Source organism: Stegastes partitus, unplaced genomic scaffold (genome assembly GCF_000690725.1).
Source record: "Stegastes partitus isolate 25-593 unplaced genomic scaffold, Stegastes_partitus-1.0.2 Scaffold457, whole genome shotgun sequence".
Classification (NCBI taxonomy): domain Eukaryota; kingdom Metazoa; phylum Chordata; class Actinopteri; family Pomacentridae; genus Stegastes; species Stegastes partitus.
The window spans coordinates 36169-59258 of NW_007578188.1; the positions used below are offsets into that span (position 1 = coordinate 36169).

Below are 23090 nucleotides of genomic sequence, written 5' to 3' on the forward strand. Positions count from 1 at the left end.
TCCTTTGGGCCCTCAGATATTTCTCGTCCACCACTGTCAGACAGCAGCGTCCTCTGCAGTCCTCCGTCAGGCCTCTGATTGGTCCGTCTGTCCTGAATCCTGACTCGATCACACACTTCACTTCCATTTTCTCTGATCCACTGTGCTGAACTCATGCTGAGCTCTCTGGCATAGTTGCCATGGTGAATTCCTGACCAGCCAATCAAAGCTTTGTCTGCAGTGTGTGTGTGTGTGAATGTGAGTGTGTGTGTGTGTGTGTGCAAATACAGACACACAAAATAGCACGTAGCACATGCTAAATAAAGACATAAACACACAGATATTGCATTTCTGCTCTGAAATTTGTAATAAACAACTCTCTCTCTCTCTCTCTCTCTCTGTATCTACCCACCCCCAGTCTGTTTCCCAGCTCTCCCTCGTGTTATTGCCATGGAAACTCAGCTGAGATTGCAGGGTTGCCGCGGCAGTGAGGAGAATAGGTAGAGATTGAGGGTGAGGAAGCGAGGCAGAGGGAGAGGAGCTAAAAAGATGTAATAAGAATATTATAACCAACGATTATAATACTCTTTAAATTGATAACCGTCAGATGTGGACCTCCTCATTCCCGTCCTTCCTCTCAGCATCCATCTTCTTCCAGTCTCCGTATTCAGGTCATTCGCAATCTGACTTTCTTGCTGACTGCTCCGTTGCTGTTTTTACCCTTCATGCTTCTGTAAAACACCCTGATGTTGTGTCGCTGCTTCCACCCAAACATGAGCACAGCCTCAGTAAACATCCCCGTGTTTCTTCCTCCCTCCTGGGATCAAGACTGATCCAGATTTAAATGACCTTATAATATTAGAACTAGGCCTTATCACTGTCACTCAATAAGCTATTAATAGTGTGAACGCTCCTATTAACACTTCCTGTTCCCTCCTGTGAGCACCTTCGTGGTGACGGTTTGCCGACTTGGAAACTTTAAAGCTGCGCCGCGTCACTTTTAAACAGCGCAATAGCAGCAAAAAAAAGTGTCCGTAATGTTTTATTATTATCACATTACAACATGTAATAAAAAAAAAAAAGTCTTATTATTATGTAATTGGGTGGAGGTGAGGACACCTTCAGCCAATTGATGGACATTAAAGCTGCATTTGAAAATATGCAGCCTTTCTCTTGCAGTTCCCACCTCCCAACTGGGCATTCATGCTTTTTGTGCACAAAAACGATGCAGACTTTGAAAGTGGACCATGGAGGTGTTCTGCTCAGATTACAATATGAGGTGAGTCAGAAAAGTTCCAGGACTGGTGTCCCAAAACATATATTTCAAACTCAAACTACAAACTACCTGTTTTCCCCTTCAGACGATCAATCAGCACGTCTACAAAGAGATCCTGCGGCGTTTGTTTCATTCAGTGCGCTAGAAGAGGCCAGAGTTGTGGCAGGACAAGTCGTGGCTGCTTCACCATGACAACACACCTGCTCACGATGCCCTGAGCATCCCACAGTTCCTGGCTGAGAAGAACATCTCCATGCTGGAGCAACCTCCCTACTCACCCCACCTGGCTCTGTGGGATTGTTTCCTCTTCCCCAAGCTCAAGGAGGTCATCAAGGGGACCTGTTTTGAAGACGTGGACGACATCAAGATGGCTGTGATGACGGAGCTGCAGAGGATCCCGGAATAATTCTTCCATGAGTGCATGGCAACGTGGCAGAGAAGGCTGGAAAAGTGTGTTGGACTCCAGGGGGATTACTTGGAAGGAGAAAACTCGTAGTTTGTCGTTTGGATTTGAAATATATCTTTTGTGACACCAGTCCTGGAACTTTTCTGACACACCTCGTAGGTCTGGTTTTTATAGGATACAGCAGCTAATTACTAATTGGACTGTAGCACCATATCAGTGATTATTCCTGTAGTTTTTTAAGCATAGTGAGTGAGACAGGATTTCTGGAGAATTTAGCACTTCTCATTGAGTTTTGGGCTTGATGTGCATATTACGTACAAATCAAAGCACTTGAGAAGTCCAGCAGCAGCCACTTGACTTACGACTCTTTCAATCATTAATTATGAAGCTGTGGAAGATCAAGATTTTCTAAAGCCTGAAAACAGAACCAGGAAGAGGTTTAAAAGTCTTGTTTCCTCTCAGACCACTTAAGGGAAAATATGCTGAAAGGTAAATACAGACAAATGTTCATGTTTATGATCAAGGTGGTGCGTTTTAAGTGCTTCCCTGTCCGGGCTCATCTGGTGAGAGGGGCTTAGAGCTGCAGGAGGACGGTTATATGTTTAGATTTTTTTTTTGATGCTTTTGGTCTTTCTAGACTTTTTGCCTTCCCCAGCTTTAAAGGTCTCATATGGTGAAAATACAGTTTTGTTGTGTTTTGTTGTTGGTATAAACCTAAGGGTGTAAAGTAGAAGCTGTTAAGACATAAATGTGTTACTGTTGCCATTCCTCAAGTCCCCCCACAACTAGTTAATCTTGGAGCTTCACAACCTAGTAAGAATTCAACCCAGATGCTATGTAACCCAACTAATCAATCGTCACCCAGCTCTAACTGGGTCAACCACAAATGCTGAGAGTTTTCTTCCTGAAGGGGGCAGGAATAGCCGCAGCACATTGCTTGTCAAAACAACACTCCTGTTTAGACCAGCCCTAAAACCAGGGGTTATACAGTCATGGAGAAACGATGTCATGGTGAAAAATAGCTCAATGCAAATTATATTACATGTGGTTTCTCCAAATTCAGGACAAAATGCCACTTTTAATGACTACTGCTGTCTCAAAGTTATTCAACCTCCCCAAATAGCATCCCACATAAGAGCACTCATTTGCAAATCAGGAGTTGTCTCAAGCACACCTGACATCAGTAATCGAGGGCTCCATTAGTGGCATTAGAGATGCTTGAGATAGAACAAAAATACCTGGACTGGTTTGATGTCAAGAGCATTATCCCAAAAGCTTAGAGAGGAGATCATTGCCCTGCACAAACAAGGAAAAGGATACAAAAAGATAGCAAAGGCACTAAATGTTCCAAGAGATACTGTTGGAAGGATAGTTCGCAAGTTCAGAGTTAAAGGAACAGTGGCTTTACTACCTGGACGTGGCAGGAAGAGGAGCTAACACCAGATGTGTGAGGAGGCAGGTGGCCAAAAACCATCGAGTGCCTGCAAAAGACCTGAAGCAAGACTTGGTGGCAGCAGGCACTGAGGTTTCAGTGTCTCCAGTAAGGCGCACACTAAACGCTGAAGGTCTCCACGCCCCAACTCCAAGACGTACACCATGCCTGACCCAAAAGCACAAGAAAAGTCACATCCAATACACTAAAAACCGTATCAATAAGCCACGGAAGTTTTGGGATTATGTTCTGTAGAGCAACAAAACAAAACTGGAACTTTTTGGGCCTATGAATCAGTGGTGTGTCTGGAGGAGGAAGAATGAGGCATACACTGAAAAGAACACCGTGCCTCCAGTGAAGCATGGTGGTGACTCGGTGATGCTCTGGGGCTGCTTTGCATCTTGTGGCACTGGAAATCTGCAGTGTTTGGAAGGCAAGATGGATTCAGTCCAGTATCTTCTAGGAGAAAATGTCATGTCGTCTGTGAGGAAGCTGAAGCTTGGGTGTCTTTGGTCTTTCCAACAGGACAATGATCCCAAGTATACCTCAAAGTCCACCGAGGCTTGGTTCAACAAAAAGTCCTGGAAGATACCAGAGTGGCCATCACAGTCACCTGATTTGAATCCCACAGACAATCTTAGGTGGGAATTGAAGAAGGTGGTTGCAGCACGCAAACCCAAGAATATTAGAGCACTGGAGGCTATTGCCCATGAAGAATGGGCTAAGATTCCTCAGGAATACTGGTGTCCGGCTGTGCATCACATTTTTAGCACATCATTTCAGCAAAAGGGTCTACAAAGTACTAAAGATGCTTGTTAAGAAGGGGTTGACTAATTTTGAGACACCAGTAGTCATTTAAAGTGGCATATTGTGTTGAATTTGGAGAAACCACCTGTAATGCTGGTTGTGTTGAGCTATTTTAACTGTTCTTGTTTGAGTTGTTTATCAAAAACAGCTGAAAGTTTGTAGATTTTGCCAATAAACCTGATTTGCAATGAGGGTTGAATAATTTTGAATGCAACTGTATAATGGATAAATAATCTTTTGTTGTGTTTTATTCAGCCTCCACTGCTGTGATGTCCTCACACACTGTTACCATGGCAGCCTGGTGGGTTATGTGAATGAGTACACTTTGGTAAATCAGGCTTAGTGGGACCATCAGTAGCTTTTCAGCAGGACTATGAGCCAAAACACCTCCAGACTCTGTGAGGGCAGTTTGACCCAGAAGTAGAGTGATGGAGTGCTGCTTCAGATGACCTGACCTGATGGTTTGGGATGAGTTGGAGCTCAGAGTGAAGGAAAAGCCGCCAACAAGTGCTCAGGAACTCCTTCAAGACTGTTGGAAAAGATCCAAGTGACGACTTAATGAAGCTTGTTGGAGGATGAAGATTGTGCAAAGCAGCCGAACAATTAATTGGGGGTCATATTGCTGGATATGTTTGAGTTGTGCTGGCGAGAAAATCTGTAGTCTTGACCTCAGTATGACTAAAATCGTGGCCCTGTAGCTCATTATGTACATGCATGAAAAATGCTAGCTGAAAGTTGGCCGCAAGAATATGGACAGCATGGATAAGACCAACACAGCTGACCCTTTATTGGCATTTCTTTGGGCCCTTAGAGGAAGAGTGTTGTGTTACTGCTCTTGGCAACCACGTCTGTGATTCCATGCAGGCTGTAAATGACATTAGCAGCATTAATACGTCTACCTTTCCATCATTTTCACATTGCTTCTTCGTCCTTACACCGAGGCTTACAGTAGAAAAAGGGACACACAACACAGAGTAATAACTGAGAGACAGGCAGCTTGATATCAAACCTTTATTTGTCACAGAGACACCACTGGAAAACAGAAACTTTAGGATGTCTGTCATTATCAGTACACTGTCACTGTTGTTTCACAGTCAGTTCAAATGTAGCAGTTCAGTCTATTAGTCACCCAGTTCACTCATCCACTCTGCAGTTCGTCCTCAATGTAGTCCTGCTGGTACCACAGCACACGGGAACAACAGTCCCACTGCAAGTCAGTGTTTGTTTTCATGTGAAGAGTTGAGTGTTACAGTCACAGAAGGGATGAGATGACTTAGTTTCTGTAGCTATCTTTACATGTACACATTCTCTGACATACTGTCTTGGAGGGAGTGATTTGGTGAAATGTTAAAACACACAGGAGCTTACAACAGGAAAGAAAAAAGAAGTTTTACAATGAAAGGGTCAAGATGGACAAAATATGTTTGGGAAACTTTCCTGCTTACTCTTGATGCACTGAATAATGAAGCTGCACAAGTTTTGCACAATGTGAAGCAATTTTATTTTTTTTGGAGGAGGAGGCGCAGGGTTTGCCTATAAGGATGGAAGCATGTTACACTCACAAAAGAGTTATCTCAGTGTTATGAGGTTTGTATTTCATATTTATGAGAAAAGATGGCTTAACAATACAGGCTAAAAAAAAAATAGGGCTCCTGCTGCTCGTTGCTGACTGTATATAAAGATGGATTAACCCTCCGGCCATCGGCATCTTTACTGTGCCTGAATCAGCCTTGCGTTAAGCTCAGACCACGGGAGTTGATTGGTTAAATTCAAGAGAGAATAAGTGCCATTTTTCAGCCCTCTTAATGTCCTCATTCTTCTCCATTCAAACATCACGTCTTCAATGTAATTTCACCATCCAGGCTAACAGAACGAACCTCCATTGTTCCATTCTCTATTGTTGCAGGTAATGCTGTCAGATCCTACACTGCAATGGAAACCTCATTCCTGCCCTGAGTTCCTGCAGTGGAGCCGCCTTACCAGTGGAGAAATCTTGGACTGACACCTTGGTCTGAGCCAATGTTGGACCCAGATTATTTGGCAATGTGAGTGGTTTCCAGGTCCAGTATTAAACCACCTGAAGTGCTCACAGACCCATCAGGGCAGCCTCGATAATATCAAGCATGTTTGAGCACGTTTATGAGTTAAACTCTGAATGTTATGACTATTATGCTGGTGCCCGAAGCAGCAGATACTGGAGACAAGGGACATTAAACATTCTAGTCTTTGAGGATAATGTTAGCTATGGATATTAAAACTGATTAAAATGGTTCAAATCCAACCTACAGTTGTCACTGAAGAAAAGACAAGCTGTATTGACCGCATCTTCTCAACCATTTTCTGATCCAGACTTGTTTAACCTTCTACTTTGTGTTTCTCACTTAAAGTATTTTTAGCTTTACAGCCAGTTGTTGCTCTCCAGCCTCCATTTGTTTTTATTTGTTTTCCCATTAGATCACATGATTGTTCCCTCTGGCATCATAATCTTAATAATATCCTGCAGTGTGTGACGAGCCAATACTTTATAATCTTCTGGTCAGCGCATGTCTCAGATTACAGAGAAATATACCTGTTATGTTTGTCCTCATGTGCATGATGTAACCCGATTTTAAAATCTGTTAGGATTTTTAAAACTCATGTTGTCTGAACCACCTTAACGTTTTCTTTTAAAATATGAACACAATCTCATAATTATGAGCTCTTTTCAATTTTGCGATAGTCAGTCGTTATTATGTGATAACATCTACATTTTTTTCTTTTGTAAATGCAGTATGCTTCCATATGTAACAATAAAGTGTATTTTGTTTGGAGTTGCTCTGGTCATGCATAACCAGACCTTTCTCCACAGGACTGCAGAATGGTCTGACTGCACCTAATTGTCATTCTGTTTTCGGGGCATAATTGTGCCTTTTTTTGAATTTCTTTAAGCCAGTCACGATGGTCTTGGGTGTTTTTAGCCCAGGATGCAGTGACGGTGCCCCAGCAAAACAATGACAGGGGATGACATGGCTGGGTTGAGCATGCTTGGAGACAAAAAACTTTATAATTGCAAGAATGTCCCCATTAAAAGCAAACATAAGCATATTCTTTGTAGGTCTTTACAACCATTTACAAAAAAAAAAAAAAACCAAGCAGGAAAGTTTCATCACACGATCCAAATGTTCGTCAAAACTTGTCCTTTAGCATATACTGCTCAGAGACTGTTGGTGTATCCTGTAGCTCAGGGGATTTTGAAAACGATAACACACAGAGAGCAGAGGGGGAGGAGAAAGCTAGTGGCAGGTTTATAACCAAAGTCTACATCTGCCGATTCAGGATATGGTGCCAGCATACAGTAAGTGTCCAGTACAATACAATATACAGCACAGTGTACATGTAAACATAGCCATGAATAGTGACCACACAGAGACTGAATTCCATAAATACTCAATGAGTCCATCAGATAACATCTACTGTCTGCTTCTTCCCCGATTGTCAGGTTCGGGGATTTCTGATATTTCCTTGTATGTCTTGTATTTACCGATCATGCTGTGAGCCACAGAGAACACTAACATTCACCAACAATGTCATGACTGTGGACTACTTGATTGGTGCAGATGTCAGTGTAACCTGTCAGCATGACATGTCCCAAACTTCCAAAGTGAAAACCTCATACCTCCAAAAAATAGAATTTCTCAGGACTTAGCTGGCTTTCAGGATTAACAGGTGTGCGTGTACACAAATAGACATTTTTTAAAAACGAAATCATGAATTATGAAACAATATGGATAATTACACTTTAACTCGAGTACCAAGGTTTTCACGTGACAGCAGCTTTTTTTAATGACCACTTTCTATTAAAATGTAAGTCTTGCACCGTACTAAACAGATGCCAGTTCTGGATTCAGTCCACTGAAATCAACAAACCAAGATAAAATGTAAGTAAAGAAAAAGGACAGTCTTCTCTCACCAAAATCCCTGGCCACCGACTGAACACTGGTGTGATTAATGGAGGGATTTGAAGGCGGACTGACTCCAGGCTGGCTAAGAAAGTCTTGTTGTCTATGCTAAACATTAGCATTTCCACTGAGCTAACAACCCAAACCTTAAGTCTGGGTTCACATACAGGATATACTAATGAGTATAAAGATACAAATGTCTATTTACAGCAATAGAAACAGGAAACCGATACTGTTGTCGATCATTATAAACAGCTAGTAGCTCATATCTTCAACTGATTATAAATCTGATAGAAAAAACAAAACCTACATCAAGTATCCAATAAGACAATTTTTTTTTTTACAGCGTCAGCTCATTGTAATATTTTGGAACTGCTCCTTTTAGATCCAGTTGGGCTTGCGTGAAATAATATATAATAGCATTATCTTACATTCCTGTAATATGGTGACGGTCCAGCAGCGCTGTCTTTATTACAGAAATGGGGCACCACTGTGGGAAATGCACTTATTTTTAAAAGAACTGTTCAAGCATGTAACTCTCCAGGATAATACACGTTTTTACATTTCTACGTGTACACAGTTAGGTAGTCAGCTTCAGAGATGTTGCTAGATATATTTATGAACTCTAGACAGTGCCAGGCCAGCTGTTTTTGTCTGCTTTATGCTAAGCTAGGCTAACCATGAACTCCAGTGTGGTCGCTCTCAGACACAAGGCAAATAAAAGCATTTTCCCAAATGTTGAACTATTCCTCAAAACATGTACAAGTTTTGTACGAGCATCATTTGCAGTGATCAGTAATCATTTGGTAGTGAGTTCTTGCCTGATGTGAAAAAGCACACTTCCATCTGTTGTATTCCTGGATGGGCAGGTTAAAGCAGGCGTTATTCTGTCTGAACTGCTTTTAAAAAAAAGTCCCCTCTCCTGGTCAAACCATAAAATGGCTTATATGGTCCACCAGAAGTAGTGAGTAGACATGCTGGTCACACTGGAAATCAAATGTGTTTCTAGTCAATCCAAGTAGCCAACATCAACAGGCCATTTTCAACTACAGGAACTTGCGGCGACCCGAATCTTTGAGTGTGTTTTGACTGCAACTGTCCTTGTAGAACGTCTTTCAGGAGTGTTTACAGGGGAGAGAGCTGTACCTACTTCAGGATCGGTACTTAAGAGCAGCCCTGAAAAACTGATGTGCAGTCTTGACGCTGATTGGTTAAACTTGCAGTAGAACAAATGCTGATTGGTTTTTCTGCCCTCTTGATGTCTTCATCTCGTAGGACTCTTCTCTCTAACATCGCCATCAGCAACATAAAATTTGCCATGTAGGCTAGCTGAACATATCACACAAAACTGCAGCTATGCCCAGTAACTAGCATTTGTTGTTGATTTGCTGCACTCAGCGTTAATGTTGCAGTTGAAGGCAGCCAGTTCCATCACCATAGTTGACACTGAACCAGAATACTGGGATGTTCCAGTAAATGTTCACCTCCTTCCTGAACCAAGTTCCTGCAGTGGAAAGCGGCCTCGACACGGCCAATAATAACGGTGACACGCTTCTGTCACAGTGCAGCGTTAATTTGAACCTTTCTCCAACACTGGCGAGTCTCAAATATTCAGTAAATGAACTGAACTTCACGCTGACTTGTAACAGTCAAATCAGACTCCTTCCAGGATCCTCAAACTTCAGTTGCAGAACACAACAGATTTCCATCATGCTTTAGTGTAATATTTCCTCCTTGGCGAGTTACAGGCTTGACTATAAGATATACTGGTCCACTCGTTGGAGCGGCTGCCATGGTAGTTATAAACAAATTTGACAAGCAGAGATAAAAAGTTCTTGTTCACATACACTAATCAAAAAATATCTATATACTGTATTATATCAATAGAGATTCAATGAAAGAAAAAAAGATGAAAATAACATTGATTATTATAAATATGATAGTTATTAAATAGTTTGCTGTGGATCATTCACATTCAATCTATTCGACGTTTTTAGGACAGCTGGTTAAATTTATGAACATACTGTATGTGTTGTAACCAGCAGGTCATGAATTGTGTAACAATAGGTAGTATAAGAAGGCCAGCTGTGTAGCTGCCAGCACAACAAGCAACACCAGCCCAGGTACGCTCTGTAGGCGCGTAGGCTGACTGACCGCTGCCCTCGTTTAACCAGCTGATCACCACCACCAGCCCCAAACTACAGACTCTTGTGCACTGAACTCCAGACAGCGAAGATTCACTCGATATGCCTGCATTCAAGTTTAATTTTAAAACTGCTAACAACGTTGTAAGGAGCGATTCAAGGAGTAGCTAGCGATGCAAAACCTCTCTGTAACGTCATTGTAGAGGCGTTAAGTGGAAAATTAGTTTAATAATATAATATCTCATTTTCATACATTACTACTACTCATTTATTCCCAAATTGCAAATCCAACATTACTACTAGAAATATTAGCATCATCACTACACGGTTAAAAGCATAAACGGTGCATACAAAATGGGCTCCTGTGGACCGGCAGTTCGGCGACCGGCCCTTCGCTTTACTCGTGACAGTAATGTTGAGGCACAGTGACATTCTGCCAGTAAAATGCTAATTCTTCAGCATTAAATCACTGTACTTGTTAGTGGGCACGCTTCCATTTTGGTGCCCATAAACTGTCTGGACACTGAGGTTACAGCGAACCTCCTCTTCCTCTGTTCCCACCACGTTTCAGCACAGATGCAGCCCACTGATGATATGTTTGGGGCTTCAGTTCAGCTCTCACAGGACTCCTAAAATCACATCTTTCTCTTCCATGTAAGTCAGTAACTGTCACTTCTTGACTGGAAATGGAAAACTACCATGTCACAATAAAAATAAATACAAATACATGCAATAAATGAGAATCATATCTGACGCCATATCATAAATTATGAACATAAATATGCTGTAAGGCTTTCCTGCCATCAACTGACAACTGATGGTATAGATTTCTCCATAAGGAATAATCCAAAGTTTTTTCCTCTTGCTAACACAAATCATATTCCAGAATCAGTTTCTCAGTTCCACCACACGACAGCTATCACTTTCAGTTTTCCGATGAAATTTGTTTTTTTTTTTTCCATCAAAATGTGTCCTGCTGAAAGCACATAAAATTACACTCCAGTGTACAACTTTGAAACTAAGACATTCACTTTCATATATTTGTACTGAGTTCTGGTATTTAACTGAAATTATTCTCCACTTACATGCCTTTTACATAAGACTAGATAACAGTTCTCGCATTTGATTACAAATTGTGTTCCACAACATTGATCATATCAAAATATACTTCTCTGTCTCCAGGACTATTCACAGGGATAGTGGGGGGATTTTCTCTTTCCAGTTTTACTGTATCACAGTATTTGTGTTAAACGCAGTCATACAAAGAGCTTGAACTGGAATCGTGTTGTGGAAATTCATGATAGTCTGTGCACAGATTTGTGGACATAACTTAATAATCTTTACATTCCTCCAGATTTTATCTTCGTTAACATCACATCTGTATCAGTCATCTACATTTGTATGTTATGATAAAATGTCTGCAAATTGTTTAGGCAGGTAAAGCAGCTTTGGTTAAGGTTTGTGGTGTGTGTAGACAAAATTGTGAAATGGTAAATAAGACTTTCTGTGTATGATAAATTAACTAAAACATCTTTGTAAGAGTTGCAAAGTAAAGCCAGGTTCTTAGGGCTGAATGTATCTGTCTGTTGCAGTTTACCTTTAAGTCCAGTATTTCTGTGGTAAACCACTGCTGAGTTGTATTTTCTCTGCTGAGACTGAACTGCAGATAGAGCTGAAGAATCTGACTGAGCAAATTCATGTTAATCTTAGTGACTGACAGGTCAAGCCTCTTCCAGCCAGAGATTCCAATAAACAGCTTTTAAGATGGTGACTTAACAAATCACATGATTTTCTTAAAGGTTCAGGTGGAAGACTCCAATTACTTCACTATCCACCAAAAAGCTGCTGGCTATCAGAATAAAAGTGACATGAAGAGATCGTTCGTTTGTCGCTCTGTTGGTCGTTTTTTAATTCTGTAAAGTTACACTCCAATCAGTCTTTCAATTTGTGCATAAAAACCCCACACGGAGCACAAAGTTTTACACTCTTTATCACTGCTCGTGGTTTGACTGGAGCTTTTTCAATCATCTTGTTGCGCTGTCTACTTCTGCAGAGTGTATGTGCTGCCTACTGCAAGCAGCTGTTTACTGCAATGTACCAACTCCTTATCACACAGCACCAATGTCAGTAAACAATCATTTGCATGACGATTTAGTGAATTCAATAAAATGTGGTTAAAATGTGCACATTTGGATGCAAACTTAGCTTCATGGTTTGCAAAAGCGACCGTCAGTCTGTAATTATTTCACTTTACAGTGAAATTATAACAACGTTCTCAATAGCCTAAATAAAATTGTGCAAACTGTGCAATCTTAACACTGCACTTCTTAAAAATATTACTTGACTTAAGCAGAGGAATTGTTCAGCCCTAGCAGCAGTATTGGTCCTTCAAGCACCTTTATTCATTATGTAGCCCAACTATTCCTTAGCCTGGACTGGCACAGTAAAGTAGAATAAATAATATTTTCTACATATATGCATAAACCTTCTAACATAAAAACCACCACTGGTGGTCCATAAATAAGCGATTGTGCTGCTCTTTTGTGGCACAGTCTCAAAGATTTTGGCACATACTTATCATTATAGTGGCAAACCGACCCGCAAATCTAAACTACATGAAAATATTCTTTAACATCTATATTAAAATATTGTCTCCATCACTCCAAAGCAGTGTTGTTTACAGCCTGCAGAAGTTCTGACGGTAAAACTCTGACTGTGCAACAATCTCTGTACGGTCCTTCGGCTGAAGACTTAATCTACATTGGCCTCCTTCTGTCATTCTCCTTTGAAAACAGCATTTTTTATTTTTCAAAGATTTGATCTCTTTTGCGATTTTAATTGAAAATAGCCAAACTAAGCCACATTCATTTCACATGCAGCTTTGTTAAGTCAGCAGTATTCATTACAGGGTCGTCACGTAATGTGATAATGAGGCTCTACAACTTTTGTACTGCTCCAAATGTTCACACCAGCCTCTGCCTGTTCTCCACACACTTTCTGCTAAACTCAGCAACGACAGCAACACAACTGAAACGCACAAAACTAGACCAACGGTTACCACAACGACGGGCACTGAAACCTTCTTGCGCCCTTTTGATCAAACATAGTGTTTATTGTCGACCCATCAGGGTCTTCGCTTGAAAGCTCTACATCTTATTTAACTGCATCTGAGCTTTGTTGTTACCTGGAAAAGGCAATTTGACCCTCGAAGAGTAACTCAGACACATTCAACTATATACCTTTGATGTATTTTAGCCTGCTTGGGTAAACTGCTTCCTATAATGAAAGCTGAAATACTAGAATATTTGTCTTCTGCACTCACCTATTCCACCACTAAAAGCATCTCAACACAGTGACAGCTCTCTACAACCCTATTAGCAGCAGCAGCATCATCATCTCTATCATCAGCTAAATCTTCACCACGTTCCTGCACCTACAAACGCAACAAGCAAACAGACATCCGACCAGAAGCTTAAGCACACAGAAATCAGACAGATATCTACACAGCTGCAAATCTTCACTGTATTCTATCATTTAGACACGATCATCAAGCTGCAGTAATTGTGCTTTCTTAAATTCTACACCAGACAACAGGATCTGTGTTTCCTGGCAGGTTCCCTTCAGAAGTCATTAGTCCTGCACTAACACAGAATGTGACTAGCCCACAGCCACAACACTTTTCTTCTGATGGCACTTGGGCACTAAGTTAAATAAAGAATGTAAACACTGGGCTAAGAAAAGTTTGAGTAATATATGTTGGATAGTCTGCTAACTGGCAATTTATACATTTAAAAAGGTAAAAAATTGATGTTTTTTTGTCCACCAGCATCAATGGAGTGCAAATGTAAGAATGATTTGTACTTTATGAATTCAACCACACACGCCAAAGAAAATGTAGAGTGAGATTTTAAAGTAAACATTACAGTGGTACCTGAGAGCAGTAGGGCCACTGTTAACCGGGGAAACTATTTTGAGAATAAGTTAGTGATTATATTGTATTTTTACAAAAAAAACAACTTAAAATAGACTTTAAATTTTCAAAATAAACCACGTTAGATATTTTTTTGTAATGTTCTTCTTGAAAAAAAAAAATGTCTTTATTGTAATGATATCACCTTTTCATGTAAAATTACACAACTTGATGGGATTTTATTCATAAAACTGTGACCTAATCAATCATAATGTTCTTTTTCTTTTAAAATAAAGACAGATTTCTTGGGATATTGTTACTTTTACCTACATCATTTCACCTGTAATTTGTAATACTTCATTCTTGTAAATGATAACATTTGTCCTGAAACAACTACCTTTTGGTACATTTTTGTAATGATATAAACTTCATATATAATTATATTATATATTGCACAATTTATTCTTGTAACGGTTTGACCTATACCGCAAATTGATATTCATATTCTTGTAATATTAAAACAGTCTTGTAAAACTGCATTGTACTGCACAGTATGTATTGTATTTTTTCTTCTAATATTATGACTTTTTTGTAAAGTTGCCATATTATGACTTTGCAAAGTTACTTTATTTTTAATAATAGAATTTTCTTATTATATGAAATTATTATATTGCACTTGCTTTACACTGTATTTTAAATATGATATTGTGCCTGAGTTTTGAATAATTTTCTGGCAAAATTATTACTGTTATCTAATTTCAGCATTTGCTATAACTTTCTTTTCTCATAGAACTAACTTTTCCTCATCTTAACATACCATTTTAACTGTTTTTCTTAAAGCATCATCATTTTATTCTTAAAATATCAGATTTTATATATACTGATACTGATAACAGTGGCTCTAATACTGAATGATAGCTACACCCACAGAACTGACATGATGAGCTGGTAAAATAAAACCAAAAAAAAAAGAAAAAAGAAAACAAAATACTTGATTTTGTTCAGTCTTTGGATCTGAGTATGGTTTGCGTTTGTTCAGATGACTAACATGCTGCACGTGTCGGTGTACAGTACAGCTACTACACAGTAAGGATAATTCATATACTGCACATCATTAAAACACAGCATGTAAAAAAGAGAGCGCTTGTTTTTACTATATTTAAACACAATATATGCCCCATGTTATTGTTCTTATCCAACACAAACACAATACCACCATCAACTAAGAGATACTGTTATTGCCCAGAAGGGACTCCTCGTAGCCCGGACACAATTAAGACCGCGGGTTTAATTTCCCTCGTGGCCACCCACACCCATATGTACAAAACACATCACAGTTATGGGCTTTGAATGTAAAATTTCCATCTAAGGGCATGTGGTTACGCTGTAAGTTCATATATAGATGCATTACCTGTGTGTGACGACAGGGTGAAAGCTGGGAATATATGTATAAATGTTAGCAACGTTGTCCCAACCGTAGCTGACAGTGCAGCCGGAGAAATGGGAGAAGAGTCATTAGGCTGAATCCATCCTCGCTGGCAGGGAGATAAAGGACAGACCGGAGGCTGGAGTCTCTCCTGACGAGCGATTCAAAGGGTCAGCAGTTTATTTAGCCCATTGTCCTTGTGCCTGTGAAGCAAGTGCACTCAATTTGTTAGATTTACAAAAGATTTTCTGGCTTGTCCAGCAGTCCATGATAAAAATACGTAAATAAATAAAAACACAACGAAAAATGTTGAATCAAACTCACTATAGTCCTCCCTTATTGGGCAGTTGGAGATTGGTGGCTGGGACATTTGTTGTCACACTCTGTATGGCAACTGAAGCAGTGGATCTCCAACCTGTTGCTGATGGGGTTTGAGAAGCCAACAGTGCATTGCATGAGACGGCACGTATTCAGTTGGGTGAAAACCCAGCTGGGAGTGACCATATACTCTGCCCTGATTGGCTAGTTGAGACGTTGTGGAAATAACACGTTTTTGGCCATCCTCTATTGGCTAACCCTGGGAGAAATTTGGATTTAGTTCAATTTTCTTTAAATTTTAGTCCAATCTGAAGTTCTATGATTTAGCCCCAGTAGCATTTGCATTGCAATTTTGCACTGGTTAAGTATGTCAAATTGTTATCCCAGGTAAAGATGGATGACCTCAACACCGTCATTCTTTATAGGCCAGCCCCAGGGTGGGAGGTGGAGTGTGAGTCAGGATGGGTCTGGGTAAGGTAGGGGGAGGAGTTGGGCTTGGACGGCCAAACATCCCCTGCAACTGCCTGTTGGGGAGGTTGGGGTGATTGGGGTGATTGGGGTGATTGGGGTGGATGGGGTTCTCTTGAAAACTCCGGAGGTTTTCATGAAAACGGTTGCTGCTCTCGTTGTCGAGACGGTTGCCGTCGTCACACATGCGGTGGTTGTTGTGGAGGTCGGGGGTTGGCCCTCGCTCGGGGACGTGGACAATGTTGCCGCCGCTCTTCCTTCTCAGTGTGGACTCGCGGCTGGACGAGGCCACTGACTGGGAGTCTGAGCCGCCGTCGCTGCTGGCAGCCGTCCCCTCTACCGGGGTCACCCTGATGGTGGTGATGGCCTGAGGGTGGGGGTGAAAGGGTGGAGCAAAGGTGGCGGTGGGGGTAAACGGCATGTTGGAGTTGACAGCGTTGGGGTTGAAATTGGGATGAATGTTGTTAAAATTGGGATTATTGGGGTGATTGGGATTGTTGGGAATAAAACCGGGGTGCTGGAAATTGTTGGGATTGTTTGGATGCAAGGGATGTAAAGGGTGAACAACATGTGGATGGTTGGTGTAAACACCTCCTCCTCCCATTCCTCCTCCCATTCCTCCTCCCATTCCTCCTTCCCCACCGCCTTCACTCTCTGATTCGGTCCCTGCTACACTCCTCCTCCCATCCACCGACCCACCATCTCTCAGTGAATCACAGCTGTCCGTGTGTCTGTTCAGGTCATTGAGGTTAAACGCTGACTGTCGGAGGGAAGCGCGTTGATCTGGTGGTTTCCATCTCCAGGAGCCGCTTCCGTCAGTGCTAGGAGGTTTCACGATTGGTTTGTTGGATCTGGACTCTGGGTGGGCTTCGACACGGACTATACTGCCAGTTCTTTCTAAACCTCCTCCTACAAGAGCAAGATAAGTTAAAGATTCAGTTAACTTGTCTTTGTGCTGATGGAAAATGATGCATCTGCAACAACAAAATGCGGAGTTCCCCAAGACTCCGTTTTGGGGCGTCTTCTCTTCAACATCTACGTGCACCAAAAGATCACGGAAAACACTACAGGTATGGTTGATGAGGGACAATTCAACCATTCCTATTCACTTGCAAATGCTCAACACTTGTTTGCTCATCAAGGTGACTTTTGACATTGTGGGCGTAGACAAAGTGGCTGGTGTCTCTGCAGCTTTGATGTCTTCTATGTGCACATTGATTGACTATTGCAGATACTGATTGATCAACCAAATACTGTAGAACAATGATAACTTTTTTGTTCTTTTCTATCCAGTATGATGGAGCACTAAAGGTTCTTACAGCTGCCTTGAGTGCTGAAAGGTGCATGGGTTGGTGAGTAAGTAGCATCACAGGCACATGACTGGGTTTTATGTGTAAAGTTTCTCAGACAAATCTAATTGCATGCAAAATATCTTACCATGCAGACGACACAGAGACTAATATAACAATACTTTTAGAGACTACTGTACTGCACTGAAACAAACAGTGACTGGATGTGAGAAAGTTTTCTTGTGGAAATTATAAAAGTTTACACCACGCTGATCTTAGCAGACCCTTGTGGACTCACAGATGCAGCGAGTGACCAAAACATGCAGAGACAGACTTTTTTTTTTTTTGTACAATACATGCAGGACAACATCCCAGAAAACTTGAGGTTTGACACAACTCTTTTCTTTTAAATCAGAGCTCAAAACTTTTCTCTTAGCAAGTGCATTTTATTCAATTAAACTTTAGTCTGTTTATCCATATCTTGCACTGACTGTATTGTCTTATTCTATTTTAGCATATTGTTTATCTTCTTTTTTTTAACTTCACAGATCTGTCTTTTTATATTTCTTTGTTTTTTTCAAATGGCTTTTATGATTTATCGAAAGCACTTTAAATTATCTCCCTGCCTTCGCCTTAAGTCAGCTGGGATAGACTCCAGCCCCCCCCTGCAACCCTAGAGAGGATTAAGCGGTGTAGAGATAATGGATGGATGGACTTTAAATTATCTTGTTAAAAGGTGTTGAACAAATAAACCTCCTTACTACAAAGAATAATGTTGAATGTTTAAATTAACTGTGATCATACTTGTGTCTGTTCACTTCTGCTTTGAGGATAAGTGTTCAAAATCATTTTTCTCTTCCATTCGTTCCATTTTGTGTCATAAAATAATCCACCTAAGGGTTTTGGGGGATGTTTGTAGCTCAGTGTAAAGAGCAGAGCTGTCAGTCTTCTTTGTGTTTGACTCATTGGTTCATGGTTATTAAAGTGATGTCTCAGGTTAATGTAGAGATGATTCATTGATATTTGAATGGAAGTATGTGTCACCCCACAGCACATATATACAGAATATATGTGTTAGACTATCAGCAGCACAGACCTCCTCCTCCAACTGCTCCAGTGGTGGAGGCAGGTGGTGATGGGTCCTGGTCCGTCAGAGCTCGGTACCGAATGGATCCTGTGCAGCTGACAGTGCTGCCGCCGTCCTCCGACCGAGGAGAGTGAAGCAGACCCTGCTGTTTGGATAAGGCTATCACCTGGAACACAGGGAAGACAGAAAACTGTGAACTCCTTCATATGATGCTGCAGGGATACCTAACGTAGCATCAAACTCACCACAAAACATACAGCCTTTTAAGGTGACTAGCTTAAAGTCCTATTTTTGTCACCTGACTAATTCTTGAATACATTTTTAAAGAACATTGAACGGTCAAGCATCTTGGTGACATCTTGAGAAACTTCACTATTATGTTTTCTTGCACCACTTTATCAGACAAATGCTTGAGCTCTTCAAATAAGCATTTTAAATACCACAAGGTCATAACATTATAGTTAGAACATAAAAATCTCTCTTTGCACTTTAATCTAATTCAGTGCTTGTGTTACAAACGGATACACAGTTTTTATTTGTGATTAAATCTGATTCTGACTATCTTGCTTATTTTGGAAGTTAAGCTAGTAAAGGGCACAATGACAAAGTCTACTCTGAGTTTGAATGACGTCTGACCAGTGCACAAGTATAAACTTAAACTGGAAAAAAAACTAGGACAGTGTTTCTACATCTCAGTGCATGTGAAACAACTGCAGTTTGTGTCAGTGTGATAACAGATGTAAACAAAGAATCAAGTTTAACTTCGTGCCAATCCCAAGCAATTGAAAATGTCTGTGACTGGCTCTGCTCCCAGTCTGAGAACAATGCTAAGGACATCCTTAGTAAAAAATACTACAGTGGAAGAACAGCAATGGCAAAAAGCAAGACCATTAGATTTCCTTAGCTGGACAACAGCTGCTAGCAGAAACAGCAAGGGAAGCAATGACTAAAATTTGCTATCCACCTGGAATTAGCCATTTTTAACAAATCAGAGAATGGCGCGTATGACAGTTGAGCGAACACAAGTCTCTGCATCATCAGTTCCAAAAGTATTTGTTTCTCCTCAGGAGTCAGGAGCATTTCCAAAAGTTTTCTTTTAGGCATCCTAAAGTGGACTGCAAGGTGGATTGATGGTTAGCACCATCGCCTTGCAGCTAGAAGATCACAGGTTCGCATCCCGGTGAGGACACCCAGGATCTTTCTGCTTGGAGTTTGCATATTTTCCCCGTGTAGCGTGGATTCTCTCTGCGTTCTCCGGCTTCCTCCCACACAGTCCATAAACATGTTGAGGTTAATTGGTGATTCTAAATTGTCCGTAGGTGTGAATGTGAGTGTGCTTGGTTGTCTGTCTCTAAGTGTAGCCCTGTGATAGACTGGTGACCTGTCCAGGGTGTCATGCAGCATTCATGTAGGCATTCAACCTAAGTACTCAATGCTTTTACTTGTTTCACATCTCTTTAAATGAAACAAAAGTGATGGAACTTTGATAACGTCTAGCCCTCGTGCTAGTAGGTTTAAATGCAACAAGTAATTCCCTTGATTTATACACATGACACAGAAAGACAGAGGGAGTGTTTAACAGGCAAAGCAGAAGAGTTTCTAACCTGCATTAGACGTGGCTGTCCTCCAGCACTGAGCGGCCTGCAGGGGATGGTGGTCTTCTCGGCCACTCTCAACCATTTTTCCCTCACTGATCCACCTCCATCCATAATGCTGTCCTCTGATTCACTCTCCTGATCCTTGCAGGTGGGATTTTCCTCCTCAGGAATGTGAACTAGCTGGGAGGATCCGGGCCGGGACTGGATAGACACTCTGGCCCCACCAGCCAATCCGGTGCTGCCATTATGGACCATGTGATTATGGTTGGCCATGGGAACAGAGCTCGCTGCTAGTTTCATGTACTGAACTGGGATGTGGGCACCAGCGCGTAGCTCTGCTTCCTGGGCTATGACTAAAGGCAGGTGGGTCCCAGCGCGGAGCTCTGCCTCCAGGCCCATGGCAGATGGTTCGGAGGAGCAACGCAGCTCCATGTTCCTCTGAGGAGATGAAGAGGAGGCCGGCCTTATTCCATCCATCACCTGGAGAGACAGCTTCCTGTTGTCGTTCTTATTCTTCCATTGGCTGAGGAGCTGTTTGGATCGGGTCGAGTCCATTGAGGCGTGGATGGAGGCGTGACGTCGTGGAATACGACCCTCCTCCAGCGAGGACCCTCCGTGGGACCTGAAAGAAGAGACGAAGAAACTATAGGAGCAAGATGGAAGAAGAATATTGTGGCAAGAATGAGTTCATGCTCTCATTTGCTCACTGCTGACCAAGATCCTGATTACAACACTGCTATTATGGAGAAAGAAATAATTTGTGCCCACGAGTGACTAATTAATGCCGTACAATTAATAAACTCTTCAATTAAATTCATTAACTAAAAGCACAAATGACTCATTTGTGCATTCACCTAAAAATCTAGGTCAACCTTCTGATAGCTTAAAACCAAACTTGTCTAAACACATTAATAATACCAATTAAAGTTCATTTAATTTATTAATATATCAAAAGCAACAAATCTGATATTTTTGGGCACAAAGTAGTTTTATTTTCTCTGCAGTATCAGCCCGACTGCAATTAGTTTCATATTTGTATATACTGTAGTCTGTTAGTATCTGTGTACACTAGTAGCTAACTCTAATTATTAGTCCGGCTTGTCCTCCTAAATCGGTGTTACTTTAAGCTGCATTTTGACTGACGTTTAGCAATTTTGAGGTCGGTGGGAATAAGTGGGATTTCGAGCGTGGCAGTCACAAAGAATCACATCACCTCTTGGCTTCTCTTTCCAAAGCATTGCACTGTGAACCACAGCACATCCGAGGTTTGTCATGGAGAAAAGGACACAGCACAAAAGTTTGCACTGATTATCTCCTTACTGAAGTACTGCATCACTATTAAACTCTAAAAATAAATAAAGGCTCCGTTAACGCAGTTATTTTATTTTAAATTAGACACAATATTAAGTTGGTGTAATTACCAACATTATTATGTTAACGCGACCCATCAAATTAATGTTTGAGACTTAAACGCCCTGTCTTATTCATTATATTTTCATTTGTAAGCTTGCATCCATGTATTTAATTAAGTGGTGGTGAAAGAGCCCCTGAAACATTTTTAGTGCAAAAGAGAGTAAAGTATAACAGTAACAGTGTCCACCCACCCATAAGTACTCGTCATTCGTTCATGATTAAACCACCCAGCTTTCAATTTGTGTGTTATGACACATACTTAGTCAGTGTTTTTATTCCCAAAATGAGGGACTGATATATGGTCAGAATGTGACAGTTAGTTAGTTAGTTAGTTAGTTAAATTATTCAACTCTAAACTCCTGTAATTCCAGTAACAACTTTTGAAATGAGAAATATTTGCATATTTACAGATTCAGGATTTTTAAATGAGAGAGGAGCAAATGTCATCATACAAAATTTGACCCACATAACTGGACTTTCATGTAAAGACCGTGTTAGACACAAATGCTTCACAGCAGAGTGTTCCTACATATCTTCAAACATGTCTGGAGAGGATATTCATTTAGTACTAACTACCCTACGCGTTTTTTTGGGGTAATCTCTATGGGGTAACTCTATCTCAAACAATCAGGGGTCTTTTGTTCAACTCCTGATGTGCTTGAAGCATTTTTTTTTTTTCTTAGATTGATATTTTAAAGCTAATGCCAATAGTTGACTTATGCATCACCAGTCAGACTATTCAATCTACTTGTCCAATACTGCAAATACTGAATTAATGGCATTATGGGAAATACTGGTGGAAGTTTCAGACTTTTATCTTATAGTTCCTGAGATATTGTCATCCAAACATGGCCTCAAATTTCATTGTGCAAAAAACAAACCTTTTAAAGTAGATCTGCAGGCAATAATAAAAAAAAGTATATAAATATATATATCTTGGAAAGTATTTGATATATCAAGCTAAAAATTCACAAATATCTTAATAACTATTCATGTTTTATGCTATAAAAATTTCAGGCAAATGGGGCGCCATGGTAGCTCAAACGGATAAGATGGTGACCCATGTTCAGGTGCTATAGTCCCCGACACAGCGGTCACAGTTCGAGTCCAGCCATTGGCTCATTTGCTGCGTGTCCTTCTACTGCTCTTCCCCCCATGTTTCTCGCTTCACTATCCTGTCTGAATAAAGGCAAAAGCCCATAAAAGAAGAATCAATTTAAAATTTCGGGCAAATCAGAGAGATGGTTGAGCAGAAATTGTTCTAAAGGATACGATGACTTGAGATGGAATCACCCAGTGGTGACTTACTCAAGGGCTTGTGTGTTTCAGGGGAAAGCCAGTTCTACAGTGAAACCCCAGCAAATTCCATCAAAAAGCTTTTTGTGTCAATTCTGGTTCGGAGTGGTGCTTTCCGGGTATTTATCAAATGAGTTGTTGTCTCAGTTCCACCCACGCAGACCTTCATGTATCTTCCTCAGTTGAACAGAAAATTCTATCACCTCCTAAATCACTTTTCTGCTGCTCTCAGTGCAGATTGCTCATGGTAGCAGCAGAGCTGATTCAAAGCTGTGGAAATGATTGGAATCAAACACAAATTAC

At 40.9% G+C, this 23090-nt stretch overlaps 1 protein-coding gene across 1 annotated transcript in view; it reads right to left on the bottom strand.

Annotated features, from left to right (window-relative positions):
- Positions 1–16048: 16048 nt before the first annotated feature.
- The window catches only part of LOC103360659 (lipid phosphate phosphatase-related protein type 4-like), a 44452-nt gene continuing 37410 nt past the window's right edge, over positions 16049–23090 (bottom strand). The window contains exons 9-11 of the mRNA XM_008286502.1: positions 20085–20700; positions 18490–18646; positions 16049–17013 (exon numbers count right to left, since the gene is read on the bottom strand). Coding sequence (XP_008284724.1) covers positions 16049–17013; positions 18490–18646; positions 20085–20700 — 1738 coding nt within the window. The remainder of the gene's footprint in view (positions 17014–18489; positions 18647–20084; positions 20701–23090) is intronic.